At 40.0% G+C, this 24,396-nt stretch overlaps 2 protein-coding genes across 4 annotated transcripts in view; both read right to left on the bottom strand.

Annotated features, from left to right (window-relative positions):
* Positions 1–4,318: 4,318 nt before the first annotated feature.
* LOC128733671 (growth/differentiation factor 8-like) lies at positions 4,319–6,337 on the bottom strand. Its single transcript, XM_053827423.1, has 2 exons — positions 6,329–6,337; positions 4,319–4,693 (listed from the first exon to the last, which is right to left on the bottom strand). The coding sequence occupies exons 1-2, from the start codon at positions 6,335–6,337 to the stop codon at positions 4,319–4,321; spliced, it is 384 nt and encodes a 127-aa protein (XP_053683398.1).
* Positions 4,586–24,396, bottom strand: part of LOC128732704 (uncharacterized) — an 85,806-nt gene continuing 65,995 nt past the window's right edge. For all 3 annotated transcript variants that reach the window (XM_053826020.1, XM_053826019.1, XM_053826017.1), the window contains 5 exons: positions 8,890–9,353; positions 8,542–8,796; positions 8,179–8,486; positions 7,909–8,117; positions 4,586–7,851 (listed from right to left, as the gene is read on the bottom strand). In XM_053826020.1, the coding sequence (XP_053681995.1) occupies positions 7,703–7,851; positions 7,909–8,117; positions 8,179–8,486; positions 8,542–8,796; positions 8,890–9,353 (1,385 nt within the window). In that variant the 3' untranslated portion in view covers positions 4,586–7,702. The remainder of the gene's footprint in view (positions 7,852–7,908; positions 8,118–8,178; positions 8,487–8,541; positions 8,797–8,889; positions 9,354–24,396) is intronic.

The following is a 24,396-nucleotide window of genomic DNA, read 5'->3' on the forward strand; positions in this document are numbered from 1 at the left end:
AATATATCCAACAGACTGAATCACTGAATTCGATTGTCTCCGATTCGAATATCTCTCACTCTCTTAACGATCAATCGATTACTTTTCCGATTCTGATGTCGCGTTGTCTCATTCTGACTCAGGGTTTAGACCACTGACACTGCGCGTACATTCGAACCGTGCTGTCAACCTAATTTCAATTTTCGAGCAGTTTAATGGTACACTCTAGAGTGACTATATACAGAGTGGCGACAAGTCATCCCAAATGTATGCAATGCGGTTTTTCCAAGGTTTTTCTTTCTCTTTCCTGCATACGCGTTGGATAGGTCGTCTGCTCGATTGGAATGACACTGACAGATAATTATCATTCCAATTTTGACATTGTCGCCACTCTGTATATAGTCACTCTAGTACACTCTAATGTAAGGTTATCCATATACTGCACTTTATTATACCGACTTTTTACTAATCCGTGCCATATCTGCTACATTATCCCTTTTCTCTACTCTTCAGACACAGCTCACAACTTGTGAAAAAATATTTACTAAATAACTTTTATCACAGGAAAATTCCTTTCCATTACTTAAAACTTTTCATATTAAATAATCTGGCTCGTGTTAAACTCGTATAGTTTTGCCACAATGCTTACATTCATTTCTTACAATCATGAAGCCGTCTACAAGGTGAGTTAAAATAGAGGTGATCTAGTTTTCACAGTTTGTAGAACAGAAGTGCGCGTAACGATTGGTTAGCAACCATCGACGCTGTTTATACATTCAACAGTTTCCGCTTTGAAAATTTGATGATCGTCAAGGGTAACCCACAGGGGATGAAAAACAAATTTGAACATCAGAAGACATCTTTTGACTAACCTTGGCCGTCCAATTTCTATAATTTAAGTCTTATTTGACAATCGACTAATCGAAAGGCACTATTTTCACTATAAATATAGCAACTGGGAGTGCACTAACTGACCTAGCTATAGTTTGCTTTTTGTTCAAATGTATGTGAAATTTTCAGTGTTTTTACATTCAGTTATTACACACGTTTTTATGATAAAAAGTTTGGCAACTTGATTTCCCCTTTGCATAAAATACAAGATAAGGCCAATTAAAGTATAGTAAATATATCAACATGTACTATACCTCGCGTTGAATATCTATGCATAAGTGAATCAGCACCTTTTTACTAATATATTGAGTTTCTTCCCGTCAGTCCAAACTCAAATTTTAAAACAAAAAAATTAAAAATCAGCAACACGGCCTCTATTGATAGCCAACTGTAACTAGCAACACAGACTCATGCGTTCTTTGCGTGGCCTCATGCGACGACTACATATATCAAAACTGAGCACACTGTCAAATGTTTAATAGGCTTAGTACCCTTAGCACACCTTTCACGTAAGGGTAAGACGGTGATATTAGTTTGTGTATTTCCTATTGCTCTAACATCACTACCATATTGCCATCGGTGGAAATCATCATACATCTATAGCCTACGTCGAGCACCGAGATTATTTATACATTATGGGTACCTCCCTTGTGGTAACTGCTGGTGATTTTATCTTTCTCTACGTATACGAGAATATCTGTTTTACCCTATCTTGAATTCTGTGTTCTTCGCTTCATTAGACTATTTTACGAACTGGCAACATTACTGATACTGATGTTACCCTCCCGTGTAGCACCTTGCGTTATGTCAAGTACCACTACAAACACTAGGAAAGCGCAACATCGACATCAGCAAGCTACCATGTCCCCTGTCACATCAAATGTTCTATTAAAAAAACGTTCCGAATACGAATAATATTGCCGCGCCGCATATACTAATTGTCAAGAAACAACGATGGCAATGGGCGACAAGCTCATTCTCAAAGTGCAAACAAATTGTCATGCTCAGCCTCACCACTTTTCTAAACACGATTGCTTCGAACCTTGTACCATGTACATGCAATACACGACACAGAAAATTGACATCAAACTTTGTCAGCACAATTACGTCCCACGACGACTCCAAAAGGTAAACCGCGCAGCCTCAATCCAAATTAATCCACCAATAGATTTTACCAGGTTTTTTTGCCCATTACCTAATTTAGTTTTTATAATTTTTTTGCATCACATTGTCTCAGGTTTTCCCAGCACATCATTTTTCCACTATATGCCATATCTTTTTTTTTATCTCGTAGAATGCCATTTATTTTTATTATCATGTTTTCCTTTTGTTTTGCTATGACACCAACGAATTTTGGTCATCTGTACAAACTTTTTTTTCATCTATACGGCTTTTTTCTGCTTGCTTTCCTTTTTTCACCCTTTTTCTATACGTACTACGAATTTTTGTACTATCTTTCCATAAACTTTTTTTTCCAGCCGAATGTCATCTTTTTTTTGCCTTTACTATTTTTTTTGATTGCCATCATTTTTGCGAGCTTTCATTTTATTCTGTACCATCTTTGCACATTCTTTTTTCTAAATGAATACCATCGTATATTATTTTTTTTTTTGCTTGCTCGTTTTTTTTCACTGAACGCCATAATTTTTATTTTTGCTAACTCGTTTTTCACTGAATGCCATGTTTTTTTTGCTTACTCGTTTTTTCCACTGAATGCCCTTTTTTTTTTGCTTGCGCATTCATTTTTTTTTGTTTCCATTTTTTTCACATAGTCGCATCAAATTTTTTCGCCGCCATATTTTACTTTGCCCACTTTACAGTTCCAGCTCATTCTCTACGTATAGTCGCATGAATTACCGTAGTTCCCACTATCTCTAGATTAACATACCTCTTGTCACGTAACTCACGTACTTCTTCGTATCACATACTTATTATTTTCAAACCCTTGGTTTCATCGTTAGATTTTAACTTACCGAGGTGGAATCCTACCAACTGTGCCATTGTCGCGCTTTTCGTTCTCTTTCAGGAGCCAATCGCAAGTGCGACTTACTTCGGCTAATATATCCAACAGACTGAATTCGATTGTCTCCGATTCGAATACAGCAAAGTTTCGTTAATTGGTGGTTCGTTAATTGGGCGGTTCGTTAATTGGGTGTTCGCTAATTGGGCTATATGACAACTTGAATGTCAAAATTGTACGGAATTTTCGAGTTTAGAAATTTCTAACAACTGTCAGTCGGCCCAATTAGCGAATCAGCTGGAGTGCAATCGTGGCCCAATTAACGAATTCAGGCTGTATCTCTCACTCTCTTAACGATCAATCGATTACTTTTCCGATTCTGATGTCGCGTTGTCTCATTCTGACTCAGGGTTTAGACCACTGACACTGCGCGTACATTCGAACCGTGCTGTCAACCTAATTTCAATTTTCGAGCAGTTTAATGGTACACTCTAATGTAAGGTTATCCATATACTGCACTTTATTATACCGACTTTTTACTAATCCGTGCCATATCTGCTACAGTACCTACTTCTAAAGTTCACCCCAATATATAGAAAATAATAAAGGTAGTTCTGCGTTAAAAGAAAAAATCTGCAGTGTGACGTTTTTGACTGGCAACAGCGGTGAATATGCTTGGGAGTGCCGAAGCCATTTTTTGAGAATCGGTATTTCGATACTTGGTACATCAGTATCAACACCCAATAATTGAGATTGAACCAAAGGAACAATTTAGTTCAGACTAAAAACGCCAACTTACTATCGTTCTCTTCTTTCTATTTCGAAAAAAAATTGAAATATTTGAACAAACTTTATTATGAACGACAGCTACGCTTAATGGCTACAAAAAAAATTTCTGCGTGATTTATTAATGGTTATTTTTTTCTCTCCCTGCTCGTTATGTACAATTTTGAACACACAAATTCCAAATTTTTATTATTTGCACTAAGGATGAATAGTAGTTAAACATAGACTATCGTACTATTTAATTAGTGGTTTTAATATAGGTAGATATAATTGTTTTGTATTTTATGTGCTCTCCTTTTCAGCTAAGCTTTGGATTGCAAAATAACTTTAGCTTTGTTCTAATAGTAAAGAATTTTTCTCCGGAAATATGTTCACACAAGAATTAATTAATTGTTTTGTTGTTGCAGCTTGTTAGCTATCGCAAGTTTCACTGTCAAAGGTTTGTACTGTCACACAAGTCACATGAACGCGTGATCCAGATATTTAGTTTTAAGTCGAGTAAGCCTAAATGCCACTGGTTGGTAAATTTCGTTTATCACCCGGTGTAAGAGAGAATGCCATCCTAGCATCGCTATAAAATTTCGCTTTTAAACTCCAATAGAAGATCCCGAATCAGACTCATAAATTGTTGTTCTTAAATTTTACGTATTTACTGCTATCCCTAGGAAACTTGGCTAGGGGTTACGCCCGATCCTAGGGCCTCTAGGAACAACTGCACTTTTCCACAATCATATTCGGTATGGTACTGTATATCACTCGGTAGCTCAAATCGAAGTACAGCAGCTTGATTGGGCTCATCTTCTTCGGTGAACAGCAAGGAATAGCGGAAGTGCTCAGTTGCATCACGTGCGTGTGTTCGTACTTCGGGAGGAAGCTCAGCATGCACTCGCCTGCACAGTAGGACGCTTCGTAGCGCTTCGGGGCGATGATCCAGTCCCAGCCGAACTTTTCGAAATCCACCGTCAGCGGATACCGGCAGCAGCGCGTTTCGTTGTCGTTTTCAGAGCAGTTCAGCGACAGGTTGCGCTTGATGCGCTTCTTTGGGGCGTCACGGAACTCGATTTCGATGTAAGGAGTCTGTGAATCAACGTTACGTTATGATTAGGGTTAAGGGTTATAAAGATTAGAAACAAAATAGCGACGATGGAAGGTTGTGTGCTTAGTCATTGAGGTTTCCTGGGATGGCTGTGAAGTGTCTGAAAATAGACTCAAAACCGTAAAGAAAATGAATATAAAATCTGCCTTAACCATCGGTCATATCATGTCGTATTAGCCGCGACAGTAAAGATGACATGCAGAGGCCGTAAAGAGTTATCGTTGAGATTGTGAATTAATGGGGTGCTTGCGAAAGAATATAGTGAAAGCAGTTCATTTTAGGTTTAGTTTTCATGTATATTGCAAAGTGAATATGTGTATAATTGTCCATTCTCTTTGTTGGCTTCTTTTCTTCGCTCTAATCAAGGTATGTATAATATAGGTTGATTCTACTAATTATGCTCCAACTTCTCAGCAACACATTTGCTGGTTCACCAGTGCGCGAAACACTGTATAACTTGGACACTATCACATGCTAATTCTCAACATGTTGGCGTGACAAATTAATTTATGCGCGGTTATTATGTATTTAATATTTTTGTTGGTTGGCAAGAAATAAAATTCGCAAACTGCTTTGTTTGTTGGTTAGCATAATTATTCGTTGAAATAACACGGAATTCACTACTTTGATTGATTCAAATCATTTAACGATGGTCCTATATGCTGGATAGAGAAAAAAAATTAAAATGCCAATCACATAAATTCTAAACAAACCAGTTGGCTCTCCTTTCATCAGTAGGTTGTCTCTCAGGGGGTTTGAAACTTTTTTAAAGCTGAGTGCTAGCAACACCGGCGAATCCGAGCAACCACCGCTGGTTGAAAGAAAAGAAAATTTGGATTGTTTTTTTGTTAAATATGTTTATTGTTTCCAATCGTGTGTTTTAAATTTTACTTCCTTCAATTGTGGGCAATTTAAATTGCATCGAATTCGTGTCGTTTGGTCGAAATGAATAATTATACCTGCTTAAGCTTAATGATTGATGAGTTTCATTTCGTACAGCATGCTAAAGGATGTCTGCTAGCATGAATAGTACTTTTTCTTGTTTTCTTTCGAAAGATGCTTGCTTGTTTGTGATTGCACAGTGTGTTTGATAAAAGTTAGTAATGCAATGATTTTGTTGTTGAGGATTAGAATTGCATGCGTTTATTGTAGCCATTCGCTAAAAATTATATAATTGAGCATCGTGTCATAACTTGGAGAAGATCTTGTTTTTTTTTTATTCATTAGGTGAGCTAAATTTTGGCCCTAGTGTTGGTTTAATATTTATCACTAATTTGAATTTCAATATTTTAAGTAGATAATTGAATACTCAACAGATTGTAAATATGAAGTATAGTTTGTAGTATTATATGTCATCTTGGAGAAAATCGCTTATGTTAAATGGATACGAACATCAAAACAGATGAAAAGAAATGTTATAAGGAAACAGTTTCGAGATCTCTAAGCATCACCGTTCAGCCTAGTGCATATTTGCTTTGATATTATTAAAGTCGTTGCCGACTGTACGGCTAAAATAGCAAGGAAATCAAAAACGAACCGAAATATCTTTGTTATATATACAAATCCACTACTGCAAATATAACTATGATTTCATTACAACTTCTCAAAAGATTCACCTCAACCATAGTGCTGTGGGTTTGCAGACCAAGGTATGGCTATGGCTTGAAATGTCTCTACGTGTCTCGGACAACACTATGATTAATTCCACACGGTTCGGTTCATAAACAACTACCAATATTATTTCTAGATTTTTTTTTGTCTTTGTTGTGTCACAATATGTATACAATGCTTCGGTCAACTATATTCATCGAAAATTGCTGAAATTGTCTATTGATAAACTGAAGAAAATCTCTTACTTTCAAGGTGATTAAACGCGGTACGCTTGTAATATGTTTTATGTTTTACTTTTTTCACTTAGTTTTGTTCATAAGAGTTGTGTTTACGTGATCATCTTCCTTATCATTTGTATGAGTTCATAATAGTAATAAATTGTTTACTGTTTTTTCTCACCTATGTTTCTAATTCCAGTTTCAATAATTAGCAGGTTCCTCGAGAGATGCGTAGGTGAGCTAAGGATGCTTCTCGATCAGTCAGATTCCACGTCTTGTTTACCTATTAAGCTATGCATTCTATCTCTTTGCTTGTGTTGATAGTTTTTGCCTAGTTTTTTTTGTTCATGCTAACAAGACTGCTATTATATTATTTGTATAGATTTTGTTTTCTATATCGATATTGCAACAAAACTCACTGTCTGACAGTGTCTAATTTCATGGTAATCATTGTCAACGAAAGGTTTGCCTCCGATAGATGCTTTTAAAGATCATCTGCATTGAACGCAGCTCAAAAAGTTAAAGTTTATTTTCTTCGTTTCCAACATGAATTAGTAAAGATTCACAGCTTTGAAAAACTCTTCTTGAAAGATTGTGTAGGTGTATAAATATTTACATGCTCGATATAGGTCACAACTTTGCCTGTTTTGTATTAGAGATAGTGATCATCATTTCAGAAATGTAGTATACAAACATCTACTAGAATAAATGGAGGGAAATCAACAATTTTCGTATTAATTCATCACAATAAATAATACTCATTATTCAAATGTGTATAGTTATCCTGTTTACGTACACACACACAAAGAATGTCTAGAAAATTAAGAGGATAAAAAGATACTCAATCGTAACAGTTTTACGCTCAATGGTACTCCCCTATCTGAACACCGATCATCACTTAAGAGCATCATTGTCGTTCATAAGGTTAGGTTCGAAAAATGCTTCGTTTTTCTCGCGCGTCCTATCTTAAAATATTGGATTACAATCTAGGATTAGGTTGTTGTAAAGCAACATCACAAAGTTGGAATGTGTTTTCCTTTCTCTTTCTCTCTGTCCATGAATATAGTCCTAATACAGAGAGCGCTACAGGGAAAGGGGGTGGTCGGGAAATCGACTACTACACGACTCCCGCAAAAAGGGTTCTACAGGGTTTTCGTAAAATTATGATGCGAATTTCGCGTTATCTAACGAGGGCCGAAGTACCAGTGCACCTTCCACCCAAAAGTTTGGTCGATTAATCATGTTCTGCCAAAGAGACAATTCCTTGCCGGTGGAATCCATCCAATCTACCGATTTACCACCGTGTTTGCCTGCAAATGAACTCTCAGATAGGACAACCACGGGTTCACAACAGCCAAGCCACTTACCTGTTCCAAGCGAGAATCGGACTCCTCCGAGAAATTCGTTACTCGCAAGCCTGTCGTGATCCCATATCGTCAGCTCCAGTGCTCGTTCGGACAATTCCGCCAAAGAAACATCCTCGTAGATGAAGGTGTAATTCCAAATAGGCGAATTGGATCGTTTCATTACTGGGGTCTTTTGCTTGGAGCTACGATTCTTATCCGGAAGAAGGTAACTGCAATCAACGGCATTAAAAGTTTCCTCACCTTTCAAAAACCCTCCACCCCAAGTCTTACCTCTTACAAAATGCATCACAGGTTCCGTTGGCCTTGATTGGTTGAAGATTTTTGGCCTCCTTTACAAGGACGTGCAGTGCTCCCTTGTTGAGACCCGACGAGTTCGACGAGGTTGAGGTTATGGATTTTGTACTGAACTTGCGAAGATTCAATGTTCCACCGCCGCCGCCACCGCCACCGCTACTGCTGCTACTGCCACCATTGTGGTGGTGATGCTGCGGAGTTCCACCATCCAAATCCGGTGGAATATACTTCAATCCAACAATGATATCTCCCTTGTATGCGGATAAATCATCGAAAGGTTCACTCTACAATCGAACCAACCAATAAAAAACGAATCACAATTTTTCACACATTACTTACCCTTTCCTGCAACTGATAACATTGGGGAGCCGGATTATCGAACACCTTATCCTGCAAGCCCATCATAACTTCACCAAGAAAATCGTTCCGACCAAACATGTCGGAGTGCCAAACCGTTATCCAAAGTGTTCTGGTTTGCAGTCCATTCAGTGACATATGGAACCGCAAGACTTCATCGAAAATCGGATTTAGCGTATGTTTCTTCACTTTGGTCTTCCGCTTACCGCTCTTCGATTTATCCGGCAAGAGATAAACCTGCAAACATGAAATTTCCAATTTTTTATGACAAATCTTTAACTTTTATTGAACTTAACATAACATAACATAAAATAAGTTATGTTACCATACCTTAACATACGGATCACTTCGGTTCCGTTTGGTATCGACAGCCGCAAGATCTTTGCACTGTTTCACGTGTATCTCGAGGGCACCCTGTTTGTAATTGTACTGCATACCGAATTCGATTTGGCCACGAACTGTAACAGTACCGTATCGTCCCTCGCCGGCACCGGAATAAACCGAAGCCATCGAGTCCGAGCGCAATCCGAGCGAGCTGAGTGAGGCTCGGTTCTGGTGCATGGCCACCAGCCGGTCGATGTCTTCGTCCGACTGCGATGGCCAGTGCTCGGAGACGGTCGAACCGATCGGGCTCGTCGCAATGCTACGTTGAGCCCCGGGCGGTGCGGTAGTGGCAGTGGCCGCACCGACACTGGCCAGCTCCTGGTTGCTTCCACCGGTGGCAGTGGCACCATTTCGGTTGGCCGAAGCGCCGAACAGCGGTGAACTACCCGGTTCCACAGCGCTGGTTTCCTCTGGAAAGGCGAAAAGCGAAGATATATGAAGATTAATAATTAATTAATTATTAATTAATTTTTCAGTGGAATCGACTGGAAATGGTGTAGGTCATGCTCACATGGTGTGTGGTTATATTTTGTTTTTTATTCTGAAATATGCTGAGCTTAGTATTTTATATTTTTTTGTTTTCGCTGAGTTTAAGCAGTTTGGGTGAAATATAATTCAGAAAAACTTTTCACAATTTAAAGTGTAGGAAAAGTGTAAACAAGCTGCGAAAGATAGTTTCCAAATCTTGATTATTCTTTTATTCTCCTTAAAACTATAAGATGTAAGTAATGAAACAAATAAGTTGCTAGGATCCAATAGAATGGAGCCAGGCGTGAAGGGGAATGAGCGTGCACCTGGTCCCATTCTGTTGGATCATAACAACAGATTTGTTTCTTTACTGTTTTCTACCGTCCTTTACGTATTAGGCTTGACTAAAACTCGGAGCAGAGGAGATTGGATTGAAGCTGAAGGTGAATACATCCGAAACAAAGTACACGCTGGCCGGCGGAACCGAGGCCGATTGACGCCGCTTAAGCGACGAGTGATAATGGCGGCTGATGGGTACAACATTCTGAAGGCTACAGTCATTGGCGTAGCTAGAGGGGGTGCCTGGGGTACCAGGCCCCCTCCAGAATTCTGTAGGCCCCCTCCAGAAATTTTTCCCATTGGAATTTTAAAACCGGAAAAAAGTTCAGTGTACATGTTCCCGCTGCGTAGATATTTTCTTTTTCACTAGCCTAGCCTAGTAACCACCCCGGGTCATGCTGTTTCAAGCAGTCGTCTCCATTCAACTCCATCTTGGGCCACTCGTCGCCAATTTCTCAGTCTCAGAAGTTGCAAATCACTTTCGACCTGGGTCGACCACATCACACGAGGACATCTTGCACTTTGAGCCTCCCTGTTCCTGATACTGGTGCAGTTGTTAAAGAGAACTGTTTTCGTCGCACTGTAGCCTACTGACGTTCACCACCTGAAAATGGCAATCTCTCCAAACAGGGCTCGCAGCTCATGATTCATACGTCTCCGCATTTATGTTTAACCCACTCCTCTTAGACGTCGCTTTCATAGGATCACCTCTCTAGTTGGATGCCGTCACATTGTCTCAACCTTCACCGTGTCTCAAAGGAACTCGAAAGTATCGCCGAAATGCACACGAAACACATCACTCGATCCAAAGCTCTGATCAATTGTAGCAAATCGTGTTCGTGCATTATCTGCCATAGCTGGTCTCGATCGACTGTATCGTATGTTGCTTTAAAATCAATAAAGATGTGATACGTGAACACGTTGTACTCCCAACATTTCTGCAAAATCTGTGGGATGGTAAACATCTGGTCCGTAATTGGGCGGGCCCTCATGAAACCCACCTGGCATTTCCCAACAAAACGTTGTACTATCGGTGACAGCCGGAGTAACAAGATGAATGAAAATTTTTTTGGAAGGCACCCCCTAGGCCCCCTCCAGGGAAATTTCCTAGCTACGCCAATGGCTACAGTTCGGTTTTGACATTCAATGCAAGAGCGGTTACTATTAGAAGCCACTACGGTTGTTTGCCGGTTGAATGGGAAAATGTAAACGTTGTTCGCAGACCAGCCGAAAAGGAATTTAGTTATACGGAAGCTCAGTTTTGTGGCTATTCTTTGCTGAAATATTGTCACATTGACCCAATGCAAAGATTATTTCACAAAATGATACCTATAAGAAAGCACAAAAATTCGCTTCCCTTCAACTAAATTCCTTTTCGGCTGGTATGCGAAAACTAAACAATGTTTACATTTTTCCACTCAACAAGCAAACAACCGTAGTGGCTATAGAAGCCTGTAACCTGTAACCGCTCCTACATTGAATGTCAAAACCGAACTGTGCCCTTCAGAAAGTTGTACCCATCATCAGCCACCATTATCGCTCGGGGCAAGCTGGATTTGGCTTCACGTTGGATAATGACAGCAGCCGTGAAGTTTGAAGGCTAAAAGCCCAGACACAATGTACACGAATTTTAATACTTGGCGGATATTTCATAGTTTTCCATAAATTTTTTGTCCAATTTTCGCAACGCATGAAAATCTGTAATAATTGTATTATGCATTGCGTCTAAGTGAAGACTACAGAACTCAAGACTGGGCATCGTAGAAGGTTCGTACACAGACAAACAGACGAGACACTCCCGTTAATTCCATCGTCCAATCAAAAACCACTAATTTTTCAAAAAATCATGTTTCGCAACATGGCCGCACCGCGACGCGCGAGTGTTGCTTCGAGTTTTCAGTATAAAACCATACAAATGTAAAAACCCTGCAAATGCAACCTACTCCGCAACATGCATAACAAAGGGTGCTAGTGTGCAAGCAAAATGTGTAGGACGATGGTTTTTAAAGGATTTTCTTCCATGTGTCATGTCAGTTCGTCACTGGTTCGCATATACACAGCAAAGGCCGATATTACTAATGCCATCGCTTATCTCAAGGGAGTTACTACTACTTATAAGTGTTAGTGATCGCAACCATCTAAAATCTAGGGGTGTGGTGTTGACGTACGATGTCATGCAATGATGTCAGTGTGGGTGGGATGCTAGAGTGATGGCATATATACAACCTAGAAGTTACCTCCATCATCCGTAGAGGGCGTACTAACCCTGTCAGTCGAGATTTGACAGAATGCCCACTCTTGAGTTCTGTAGTCTTTGGTCTAAACCTCAAGTCCCTTTACAATCTTGAACAAGATGAACAAGATAATTGTTCTTTACAGGAATGAAAAGTGGACAATGCTGGAGGAGGATGTGCGAGTGCACGAAGTTTTCGAGAGCCGAAGGCTAAGAATGACCTTCTATGGTGTACAGCAGATGGAGTAAGAAAGCGGAGGATAAACCATGAGTCAGTTGCAGGCATGTTGCAAGAATGCCGGGCAGTCAATTACTCTGCGAAGATGGTGTTTGCTTCAAATCCGGTAGTAGTATGACAACCAAGAATACAGTACGCAAGATGGTTAGACTAAGTGGACCGAGCATAAGGTGTCCAAGGAATGGAAGAGCGGCAGCCAATAACCAAGTGAATTCAGAAATTATACCTAAAGCAAAGCCGTGGGATTAAACGTCTTTTTTAAGACTTGACCCTTCTTTATCAACAGACTTCGCAGCCGGCTATTAGAGTACAGAACAGTTACGGTGCTAGTACAAAAATGCTACTGATTCTATCTAACAGTATCGCCTCACCGAGATTCGAACATACGACGACTGGCTTGTTGGACCAGCATCGTATCTCAAAATCGAAACCAACTAAGCGGTTATATTGAGAAATTATGTTTGTTCAATTATGTTAAATTAAATAAATATTGACGAACTCATTTTACTATTGACGTTAGTGTCCCATCTGTTCTAGGCAGCGCCGTAGCGTGCGGTTGGCCAGATTGGCCCCCGCCAAGGGCACTAGCTCCTGCGGGCGTAATTCAGTAATGCATTAACAATAACATATGCCATTACAAAACTGGATTGATTTTAGCAATTTTTCATGTCACGTTATTAGTTGATTTGCATGCAACAGACATGGCGAAAACAGTCAAACAACTGCGCTTGATGCTTTGTTCGTACTGCCAGCTCCACCCTGTAACGAAAAAGTTAGACATGGTGAATCACTTCGTCTCGCTGAATAGAACCAATCTGGCATTTACAACATCCTCCCTGCGAGAAAGCCGAACGTTGGAGTGCAACGGAAGGCTGGTTCCAGACACCCGACAGTATTGCGCGACCGTAACGTGCAGCAAAAGCTAAAAATAAAGACTGAGAGCAAGATAGTCTTATCGTTCCGCACCTTAGGCCGGAAGGTCTGAGTAGCCGGCTAAACGGTGAAGAAGTACTTGGCCAAAACTGTTATTTTTATGCAGATGCATCAGTCGAAGCTGACTGTGTCTGAGTAGCAGCTAGCAGGCAATCGCCCAGAGAAAGATTGAGGGTGCTGGAGAAAAAATCTATTCGACGAAGCACGATGTCGTAGTCATAATGTATGACGAAAACTACTTAACCCTCTAACGGGCAACACCGTAAAAACGATACGATCAAGCTAATGACTATTTTACCATGAAAGTACACACGAAAAAACCTTAAGTTCTGATTTTCATGCAAAAATAATTATCTGGAGGAGCGCCAGGTAAGAAAAAGTCCAATTTCTCTTTTTCCTTTTTTATGTCTAACGCTCTGCCCAGATATTTTTTCAATTCAGATATATTACAAAATTAAAATAATACATGAAATTTACTCATAGAAAAACTTTTTAGGTCAATCATTTTGTTCTAGATGTCCTTTTTCTACAATAGTAAAAAAGGAAAAATTCGCACATTAATTATTTTCGGAATTTTTCGGAATTTTTGTTTTTGAAAGATGATAACTTTTGAATGCATGGTCAGAATGTTATGATATTAGTATCAAAATGTCAAGAAATCTGTTCGGAACACATTTTCGATATTGCCAATTAAAAACAAATTTCGTATGCGGCTCTGGAGCTCCAAAAGCGAAGGCCGTCTACAGACGGTCTTACCCGTTAGAGGGTTAACGCTCTGGTTGGCAATGACTGGCACAGGACCGAGTACTTTACGTCCCCCACCAAGAAGGCAAGTGATGACGTCAAGTATATGTTCCGCCCCAAGTTCCCGAAGAAGATCCTTCTGTGGCGGGTGATCAGCGAGAGGAGAATATTCAAACCGCTGCTCTTTCGTTCTGTGTTTACAGTGAACGAGAAGGCACGAACATATAGTACGAAGTTCCATACCGGAAGTTGCCGCCTTCATCAAGAAGTATCGTGTAAGGAATGTGGTTTTTTGGCCGGACCTGGCCTCGATCCATTATCATAAGAGATTACTGGAGGAGATGAACCGGTCGGTCCCCCAACTGCAATCAATAGAAAATTTTTGGGCGAAGCTCAAACGGAGCATTTACTTCAATAATTTTGTTGCCAAAATGGAGAAGAAGGTGATCGCCAAGGTAACGAAAGAGTTGAATAATATGCCGAATGATGAATATGATGAATGTTTTGATCGGCCACAACGAAGGTTCCGGTGAACCGCTGTAATGTCATTTGGCAGGGCGTCGAAACATTTTTATAGAAAGCTTAATGAACATAGGATTGAAGGAAAATCTGTTTCATTGAATTTACTTTTGTATTTTTTTTCGTCGCCATCCAAAATAAGTCCATTTTTCCAATATATACGTTAAGTGCAGTGAATTATTGGATGAGATGCGAATACGAAAAAATGATAAACGTGGAGAAAACACTGATTCAGGAAACGAGGGGACGCCAAATTGGGCTTCCATCAAGAGCGCCACAATGTCACGCTACGGCTCTGGTTCTAGGTTCAAATAAGGAAAATAGTTCTTGATCTGTTGGGCCGGGGAAACTCTATCACGTTTTTTCTGAATTGAAATCGCAGGTGTACGCTTGTTGTCACGGTCGTGTACAGGCTTGAGAAGCACAACTGTCATTCTCCATGATAATATGTGACGTTTATGTATTTTTCAATAGTAATTTATTTTTAAAATAATACATAGTGCAGGTATAACCTCGATATAAGACAATTTATAATTTCTAAAAATTGTCTTATATCGAAATTGTCTTATATCGAATCATGGTTTTTTCAAAAAAAATTTGTATTAGCGGTCGCCAGTTTTGCCCTGTGTTATGTGTTTACGGTTTTTGAACTATTTATTATTGTTTGAACTATTAGTTTTTTACTATTTTTGGGGTTATTTTGAAATAATGAACATTTCATGGCACCGATTTCAGAATGGAAAATCAGCTCTGGTATCGTTACCAGCTATGTCAAAGGGATTTGTTTCGATATAAGACAAAATTGTCTTATATCGAATTGTCTTATATCGAGGATGTTTTATAACGAGGCTGTCTTATATCGAGGTATCCCTGTATATAGCTTAATATAGTAATTATTTTTACTATATCCCTTTAAGCACGAGGGGTTTTAGTTACAATATTTTTGGTTTTTGGATCAATATAAATTTTTTTTATCTCTCGAGATAACAAAACCAATAAATACCACACATTGCAATAAATATTTGCTAAATTTAGCAGCCTACACAATTGTGTAGGTTCGGCCTTATCTTATACCATTGCACTATGGGCAAAAAACGAGCCGAGAAAACGGACGCAATTAAGATATGGCCTGCAGGCTGATAAAATGTAGGTGATTTTATGTAAAAATTTTCCGGAGAATCGCATGGTGCCCACCGCTTTCCTGTTTGTCATCGGGAAGTGCCCCATTTTGCTCATTTTCCCCTATTTTTATCCTTTTTGGACTATACCAAGCCAGGCTTTGAGAAAACAAAACATAAAAACCTAATTATTTTGTGTAAAGAAGTTCACAGAATTGAATAGGGTTGACCCCGTTTAGTTTGGAGCGAGATCATCGCTTCGAGGTTCATAGACTTCAGCTTCTGAAGCAGCGGAACGGTCGTTACATAGCTATGGAAATACACGCAACTTTTTGCAAGTTAAGTTTTTACTAACCTTAATATAACAGATATACCGGAATGTCCAGATTGGATCAAAAAACATCCAAATGCTGATCCAAGAATTTGTCTTAGAAAATCCCGTAGTTGACACACTTCTTTATTATTTTACAATTTATAAATGACCAGTTTTAGGTTCCGGTAGTACTCTAAACAGAAGTTCCGTAGTGTGGAGCATGCACCAGTGCTCTACAGTATAATATATTCATTCGTACTGACCCAAAATGAGATGGCAGCAGCAGATTTCGTTTTATTTCATCTGTTACTTATGACGTGAAAAAATAATCCCACTGCGATCTGGAATATCTCCGGAAAAATGGAGCCAAAATTTGCTTACAAGATTTTGAAGACTAGACAAAAATTATCCAAGCACAAAAGAAAACTTTTTTTCAGATATTTTTTTGTTTTTCTTCGAGTTACGATGTTTACACAAGAAATTGGTGCCGTAGGACGTTTAGAGAGGAAAGGAAATTTTTTTAAAAGTAGTCATGTCTCACCTACACAATTGTGTGGGCTCGGGCTTAAAGGGATTTTAAATTTTAACTGAATAATTAATATAATAATTGATTAATTTTATTTGCGTTTCCAACTCGACCACTTTTCGTAACGAACGCATTTTTAAAATCTGATTTTAAACCCATAACTTCCCGTATAAGATGTAATCATACGTCAAAAAAAGTAGGGTAGGGTAGTGGTTTGTTAGTGAATTAAATCAAACACGAGGTTGAAAATGACGCCATAAAGCGGTACGCGATTGGTTTTATTATCGCACTTAACATGCTTATCAGTGTCATAACAGATGGCATAGAAAATTGCACTCTTGAAAAACCGCCAATTTTTTATAAAATTTCAAAGTTTTAGGTTGAATGAATGTAAAACAATATAACGTAGGTATTTTACGTTTTTGATAAAAGTTTTTGATACCTAGAGACTCAAAAATTAATCACTGGTATCGATGGTATTTTTACACGTCTCAGGAACATGAGGTGAACGTTTGTTTTTCATAATGGTCATATTGACTAGTTTAATTTACCAAAAATTATGACACATCAGTAATAAAAAGGCCAGTTCTTCTGATTTATTTATCATAAAAGATACCTACTTAACTATGATCTACTGCATTGCTAATTTTCAGAATCTTCTTGATGGTAATTTTATATAAACCGTGGAGTGAGAATTACTCATTTTACTATGTAGATTTCTAATCTAGTCGTAATACGCGTAATCGATCCAGGGATTTTCGATGTCGCATAAATCAAAAGGCTAATCTGCCCAACGCCAGGGCTTTTGAAAGCCAGCTTGAGTAAACTCGAATTAAACTGCAGGTAGGAGTGGCAGGGCATTGCAACAATACCATTCGCACTAATCTCTTTGGTTAAAGTGCGAATGTTGTTTTGGGTTTGAGCGCCGATGATTCACCACTGTGATGTGTAGCGAACGCTGTTCGCTGTGTTAACACATACCACATCACGAGCAATTTTCTGCTAGTTAAGTGGGACCGCGTCATGGCGGACAACTTTGTTGCTTGAAGTATGCTTTAGAGGGTGAGCGATGGTTGTATAGCACAAAAAGTTTCGAATAAAGTCATTTGATCTGAGCTGAATTCCTGATGTTATGGTAGATTTAAATTTTTGATTGCATATTATATTTTTGAATATAATGTATTGATTTTATTAATTAGAATGCAAAAATTGTAATAATTGTAAAATTGTGTAAAAACTAGTAGCACCTTTGATAGGCTTTTTTCCGAATAATTCAGGCTATATATTATTATTATTATTCATTGATTTGATGATGAACAGCAATAAATCAACATTCATGCATAGCCAATGAATAATGATCACAAAATATGCTCTCGGTTCGAGTAATCTGAGCTTTTGCGATTGATATTTGACAATTAGCGACTATGCGGTCGTGAAATGAATTAAAATTTTCCGCCGGCTGTAGAAATAGTTTAAAAAAAGTAGCTCTTAACAATATGGTATATATTCATAAAAGATAAGCAGTACATTCCATACTTCAAAGATACATAAAAGATAGAAAATTATCCTTCACGGCAGACAGATTTTTATCCTTCCGATACTGAGCTAGCTCACCGATGTGTGTGGTTGACATGTGCTTTGAACATGGCTATAACACGGACGACAGGATACCGTCTTTGAGCTCACTGGTGTGTTTATCAACTATTGAGTTTCTCGAACGATTAACATCTAAATGTGTTGGAAGTAACAGAAACAAACGAATGCACGTTTATCAAATTTTAAATTTTAATGTCACCAGTATTCAGTGCTCATTGTACAGTGTATTTTAATTAGTACAACTAAACAAGCGCCTTATATTTTCACTGAATCATTGGTTGATATTGAACATTTTATATGCACCAGTATTCCTGTCGAAATTCCTAAGTAAATTTTTTGTTTCACCCTGAACGGCCAGCACCACCGATGATACAATTTCGGCAGACGCGAACTTTCCAAATTAATTCATCATGCCAGATTCAAGAGCCTTCAACAAGGAGCGGCCCGATAGCCGATGAGAAGACTTCACCCAAGTCAACAAGCTTAAAACTTTTCCGCAGATAAATACTCCGTTCGGCTTTTGTTCCTTAAAGTTGAGCAGCACATTTCACTTTGCCCGCTTTCACTACTGCGGAACGCGACGCGCATTCAGGCTCTTAGCATAAAACCCACTTGAACGGTCAACCAGTTTCGCTCAAATTATCCTTTCAGCATTCACCATGAACGAGGGAAAAACGATGCACAAGATAGGAAAGGAAGACGGCTATTTAATTTAGTCTCACCCGCTGTCGGAAAATAATCTGACAGCTTATAAAGCTCGTTCCTAGTATCATTTTTCATCCGTGGTTCGCAGATGAGCGCGGTGAAGGCCATGCTTTCACGGGCGTAACAAATTACTTTCTAACATGTTCCAGATTAGAGTGAGCAATGTTGAACAAAAAAATATATATATATATACAATCGTTCACACTATGCATACTGTGCCTTCATTATCTTACAGTGCTGTATTGCAGTGCTTCTTAAGGCCGACCATGCAGTGCTACCAGCAGCAGTGGGCTTGGCAAACCTATTTCAATCTCCCCTAGAATTGCCCGATCCTCGCAAAATGCTGTAATTTGCTTTCTCCTGGCAAAGGTAGTAAATTTCTTGCGCAAACTTCCCTCTTCGCAGCTTATATCGTCCATCTCGAGGCACTCGAGAAATTTGTCGGACGTGGACTTAACGCTATCGTTCCAGTTCCAAAATTTGTTCTTGTTAAGCCTTTTGATTGTACTCTTCTGTGATGGCGTCAGCTCATCGTATGTTACGTCCATGCCAGCAGCAGCACCGGCAGCATTTCCGTCTTTGACCGTCACCAGTTGCTGCTTGTATCGTTCAAATGCCGCATCAATATCATCTTCCTCGGTGCCGGCGCTGGAGGTATGCCGCCTTATGTAAGCAAAACATTTCTTCCCACATGACGTCGTCGGTGGTGACGACTGGCAGCAAAAGACAACCCGGAAAGCGTTCCGCACCCTCTTCCAGCTCCACCGGAAGGCTCTACGTAACCGGCGTAGCTTGTTGCTTTTGCCAGTGCCAGCAGTTTCGGTCTGTTCATGGATTACAGTCTTTGTGTACTGTTGTTTGCTCATCTTCAATTCAACTTTCGTCTCTTTCTTTTTGGCGACATGTTGCATTTGTTTGGAACCGTTGCTTTTATGCTGTTGCTTGTGCTGTACAGCATTAATACTAACCATTTCTGCCTTACTCAGCTGATGATTACTGGACTGCTGATGTACCTCCCTCTGTGCAGCAAAAGCGGACGAGGAAGATTCGAATGAGTTTTCATCACTGTTCCTGAAGCTAGTGTATCGATTTTCGTGCACAACTTTTTTCGTTTTTTTGCTCTGTTTGGAACTGACACTTTTCTTTAATCGTTTGAAATTCATTTATCCTACATCAGCCTAGACCGGATCACATTCGGTTGACACGCGTTTAGAATTACCAGTTCTAAATTTATTTCGAAACTTTACACCAGAAGAAACCCCCTTTTTTTTAATAACAACTTGAGGCTGCCGTTTTTCCCGATGTCCATTCATCAGACGGCAACCAGAGTCTATTTTGAACCAGTCAGTTGGTATGTCGGTTGACAGACAATGGACTGCTCTACTTTCCCACTCTTCTGCTTTTGTTCATGTAGCACTTCTATCCATCATCGACAGCGACGTGGGAATTATAAACAGCACATAACTATTGCACTATACTGGTTTCGAAAATAAAACTATTGTCCTGAGAATAGCACCTGACGGCTGCACCGACGGCAGCCAGTTTCAATTAAGTCACTTCTAGCCATTTGCACCGGTTAACCGTACTCTCGTACTGACTGTGAACAATCCACCCACTCACATATTACTTAAAGTTGAGCCATTGCTTCTGCTGGTAAACCACAATCCGACTGTCCGATACTCGTGGGGCTGAACATTCCCCGGGTAAATCACGGCCCGAACTGATCGAATCCACCTCTGTTTGGCAGCATTTAAGATCTCAAAGTGTCGGGCGATCGCCGTCTCGCTAACGGTCAAAAGTCAACTGACACTTTAATTGAATTTAATTGTGAATATTCGCCGCCGGTATGCGGTTGTTACCCGACGACATTCGCCTCCTGGCCAATGGAGCACGGAGGACGGAGCGTATATGAATTAGCGCTGGGATGTGAGTTCGACGAAATTTTGATTGGAAGCTTGGACTAAATTTCGGCTCGCTGATGAAAAATTATTCCCATTGAATTCGATGCCGATGTCGCTGGGCAGCAGCAAAATTTGAGTTTGATAAATTGAGGAATCGGATGAATTGAGTGAAGTTCTATCGTTTCGCTTCACGGAAATTGACGAAAGCAATTGCGTTTATTCCTGAAAACGCACTCGAAACCGTAATAAATTGGGCCAGTGTATTGTTAGTTCAAATTTTTCGGGGAAGCCGTTATCACGTAAAACACGTAAGGTATGGGTGTGTATTTTCAGTCTGCCCTATCACAAGCTTCGTGGAAGGGGGAAGAACTACATTCATTAGCGTTCACTAGCTTTTGTTCAAAATATGATGTCATTCAATTGTCAATTCCAGCATAGTGCAGGATTTGATACTCAAAGCAAGTCAAAATAGCTTTGCCAGAAATTCAATTCAGTTTTATTTTTATTTTGAACTAATCTGGTTGTTGTCAAGCTATATATAATTCAGTGTATTCATTTTGTTATTAGTTTGGTAATTCAATATCGTTTCGTGTTAATTGAATTTCGCGTATGATTATTTTCTTGTGTTGTAATTTTTTTACTTTCTTCAATTTTGATTTCACAAATTCGCCTTTGTTCAATCAACGTTGCATTAGTTTTATAGCCTCGGGTTTTCAAAAGTTTTACTCGATTACGTCAATGTTTTATTATTTCTGATTTCAATTTCGATTCTGTGCTAATGCTGACCTAATTTATGCAAACTTTATCTCTATACATATTATAATTTCTTAGTTTTGTTTAAATTGAATATTTGAAAATTAAAGAAATTCGAGATGCAGCCAAAATTATGATGTTATTATTTTTGTCAATTACCTAGCTCTCACGGTAGCGACATTGGCTCCAATTCCCGCTCAAGTCGAGCATTTATACGGTTTGAAAATTCTCTGAATTAGCACTGAGGCACGCTGTGTTGAAGCCCTACTTACACACAAAATATTTCAATGAATGGTGTAGAAATTCTCTCAACTAAAAAGTATGTTATGATCAAAATTTGGCCAAAAAAGCGAAAAAGCAAAGCCGTGGGATTAAGACTTGACCCTTCTTTATCGATAGACTTCGCAGCCGGCTATTAGAGTACACTGTACAGGACAGTTACCCAGCAAACATTTTGGTTTGTATAACTTAATTCTAAATAAGATAAACGTCAGCATATAAGGTCTATCAAATCATATATCATGCGCAGAAACGGCATATACATGCAAAAGTGGAGGCGATATACATGATTTAGTTCTTCAGAATAATTGAAATGCCGACAAAACAAACCAGTTTATACGACTGAGCCGATTGACTGGATTGCATTTCGACACAGTTACGATAATATTTCTACTCTACCCTTCGCCTTTCCCCATGTGGTAAATGGCAAGTGTCAAAAATTGCATACAGAGCAGGCTATTTATAGCTAAATATACGGTGCTAGTGCAAAAATCCTACTGACTCTATCTAACAGCACCGCCTAGCCGAGATCCGAACATACGACGACTGCCTTGTTGGACCAGCATCGTACCTCGAAACCAATTAAGGTGGCATAAAAAAGCCTGTAAAGCTTGCTTCATTTAGAATTGGAACAAACTTTTGCTCATATTGTGACCAGCGCTGTAGCGTGCGGTTGGCCAGATTAGCCCCCGCCAAGGGCGGAAACTCTAAGGGGCACCAAAAAGGGCCTATATTTCAGTAAAACATTAGGAATAACATATGCATTAAAAACTATACTGATTTTAGCGATTTTTCATGTCACTTTATCAGTTGGTTTGCATTCAGCAGCCATAGTGCAAACCGTCAAACAACTACGCTCGATGCTTTGTTCATACTTCAGCGAAGAAGTTGGATATCCGAAGCACTTCGTATCCGTCGAATAGAACAATTTAACATTTGGGACATCCTCTTCCGCGAGAAGGGCTAGAGTGCTGTACGGGAAGCCTGACTGCGGCCGCCCGACAGTGTTGCGTGGAAGGTAAAAATGAAGATCGAAAGCAAGGTGGCCTCATAGTTCCGCGCCTTGGGCCGGGAGGTCAAAGAAACCGGCTAAACGCTGAACAAGTACTTGGCCAAAATAGACAATTTTATGCGGAAGCGTCAATCGAAATTGACCGGGACTGAGTAGCAGCGGGCGATGCCCAGAGAACGACTGAAGGTGCTGGGGGAAAACATCTTTCTGGCGAAGCACGATGTCGTGGTCATAATAGGTGACAAAAAACTGTTTGACGCTGGACGCAACGATTGACAAAAGACCGAGTACTTTACGTTCCCCACCAAAAAGGTAAGTGATGACGTCGAGTATATCTTCCGCCCCAAGTTCCTGAAGAAGATCCTTCTGTGGCTGTCGATCAGAGAGAAGAGAATGCTCAAGCCGCTGTTATTTCATTCAGAGTTTACGGTGAACGCGGAGATACGAAGATGAAGTAGGTATGAAGTATCTACTGGGAATTGCCGCCTTCAATAAAAAATTGGGCGCAAAGAATGTGTTTTTTGACCGGACCTGCCCTTGGCCCATTAAGCCAAGAGATAACTAGAGGAGACGAACCGGCTGAAGATAAAGCTTGTACCGACGATCACCAACACTCCCAACGGTCCCCAATTGCGATAGTAAATTTTAGGATGAAGCTCAAACGGAGCGTTTACTTCAAGAATTTTGAGCCCAAACCGGAGGAGGCCCTGATCGCCAAGGCTACGAAAAAGTTGAATAATATGTCGACGTCTATCTTTTGATCGGCCAAAGCGAAGATGCTGTAAAGCCACCTGGCAGAGTGTCGAAGCATTTTTATGGATGGCTTAATAGATGACTCTAAGTATTGGATAAGGGGCGAATACGAAAAAGTGATAAACTTGAAACGAGCACTGATTTAAGAAATCAGGGGGCGCCAAATTGGGTTTCCGCTAAGGGCGCCACAATGTCACAATGCTCTGATTGTGACGCTCTTGGTGGAAGGATTTGGAAGACCGATTTCTCGCCAGATCTCTTCGAGATCGGAAGCCGGTACGCTGAAGAATAATAGAGCCGCCGAAAAGGCCCGACTCCCGGCAGAACTCTACAAAAATGGCCAAGAACCGCTAGCAACGGCACTTCATTGGATAATTTCTAGGATTTGGGAGGAGGAGAAACTACCGGAGAAGTGGATGGAAGGTGTAGTCTGTTCCATCTACAAAAAGGGCGACCGGTTAGATTGCTGTAATTACCGCGGCATCACGTTGGTCAACGTCGCTTACAAGGTGCTCTCCCGGATTTTGTTGCGTCGTCTATCGCCAATAGCAAGAGAATTCGTAGAGCAGTATCAGACGGGCTTTATGGGGGCCCGTGCTACTACGGATCAAATTTTTACTCTCCGACAAATCCTCCAGTAATGTCGAGAGTACAACGTGCCCACGCATCATATTTCCGTGGATTTCAGAGCAGCATACGATATCGTTGAACGCGAACAGCTATGGCAGATAATGCATGTGTACGGTTTTCCGGACAAACTGACGCGGCTGATCAAAGGTACTCTGGAGCGAGTGATGTGGTACGTGCGCGTTTCGGGGTCACTCTCAAGTCCTTTCGAATTGCGCAGAGGGCTACGGCAAGGGGATGGTCAGGGTATGTTATTCAATATCGCCATATTGAAGGTATGCTCCGGCGAGCGGGCATCGAAACGGGAGGAACGATCTTCAACAAGAGTAGCCAACTCCTAGCCTTCGCAGACGACCTCGACATCATTACTAGAAACCTTGGGACGGCGGAGGCAAT

The sequence above is a fragment of the Sabethes cyaneus genome, chromosome 1, assembly GCF_943734655.1.
Source record: "Sabethes cyaneus chromosome 1, idSabCyanKW18_F2, whole genome shotgun sequence".
Lineage (NCBI taxonomy): Eukaryota > Metazoa > Arthropoda > Insecta > Diptera > Culicidae > Sabethes > Sabethes cyaneus.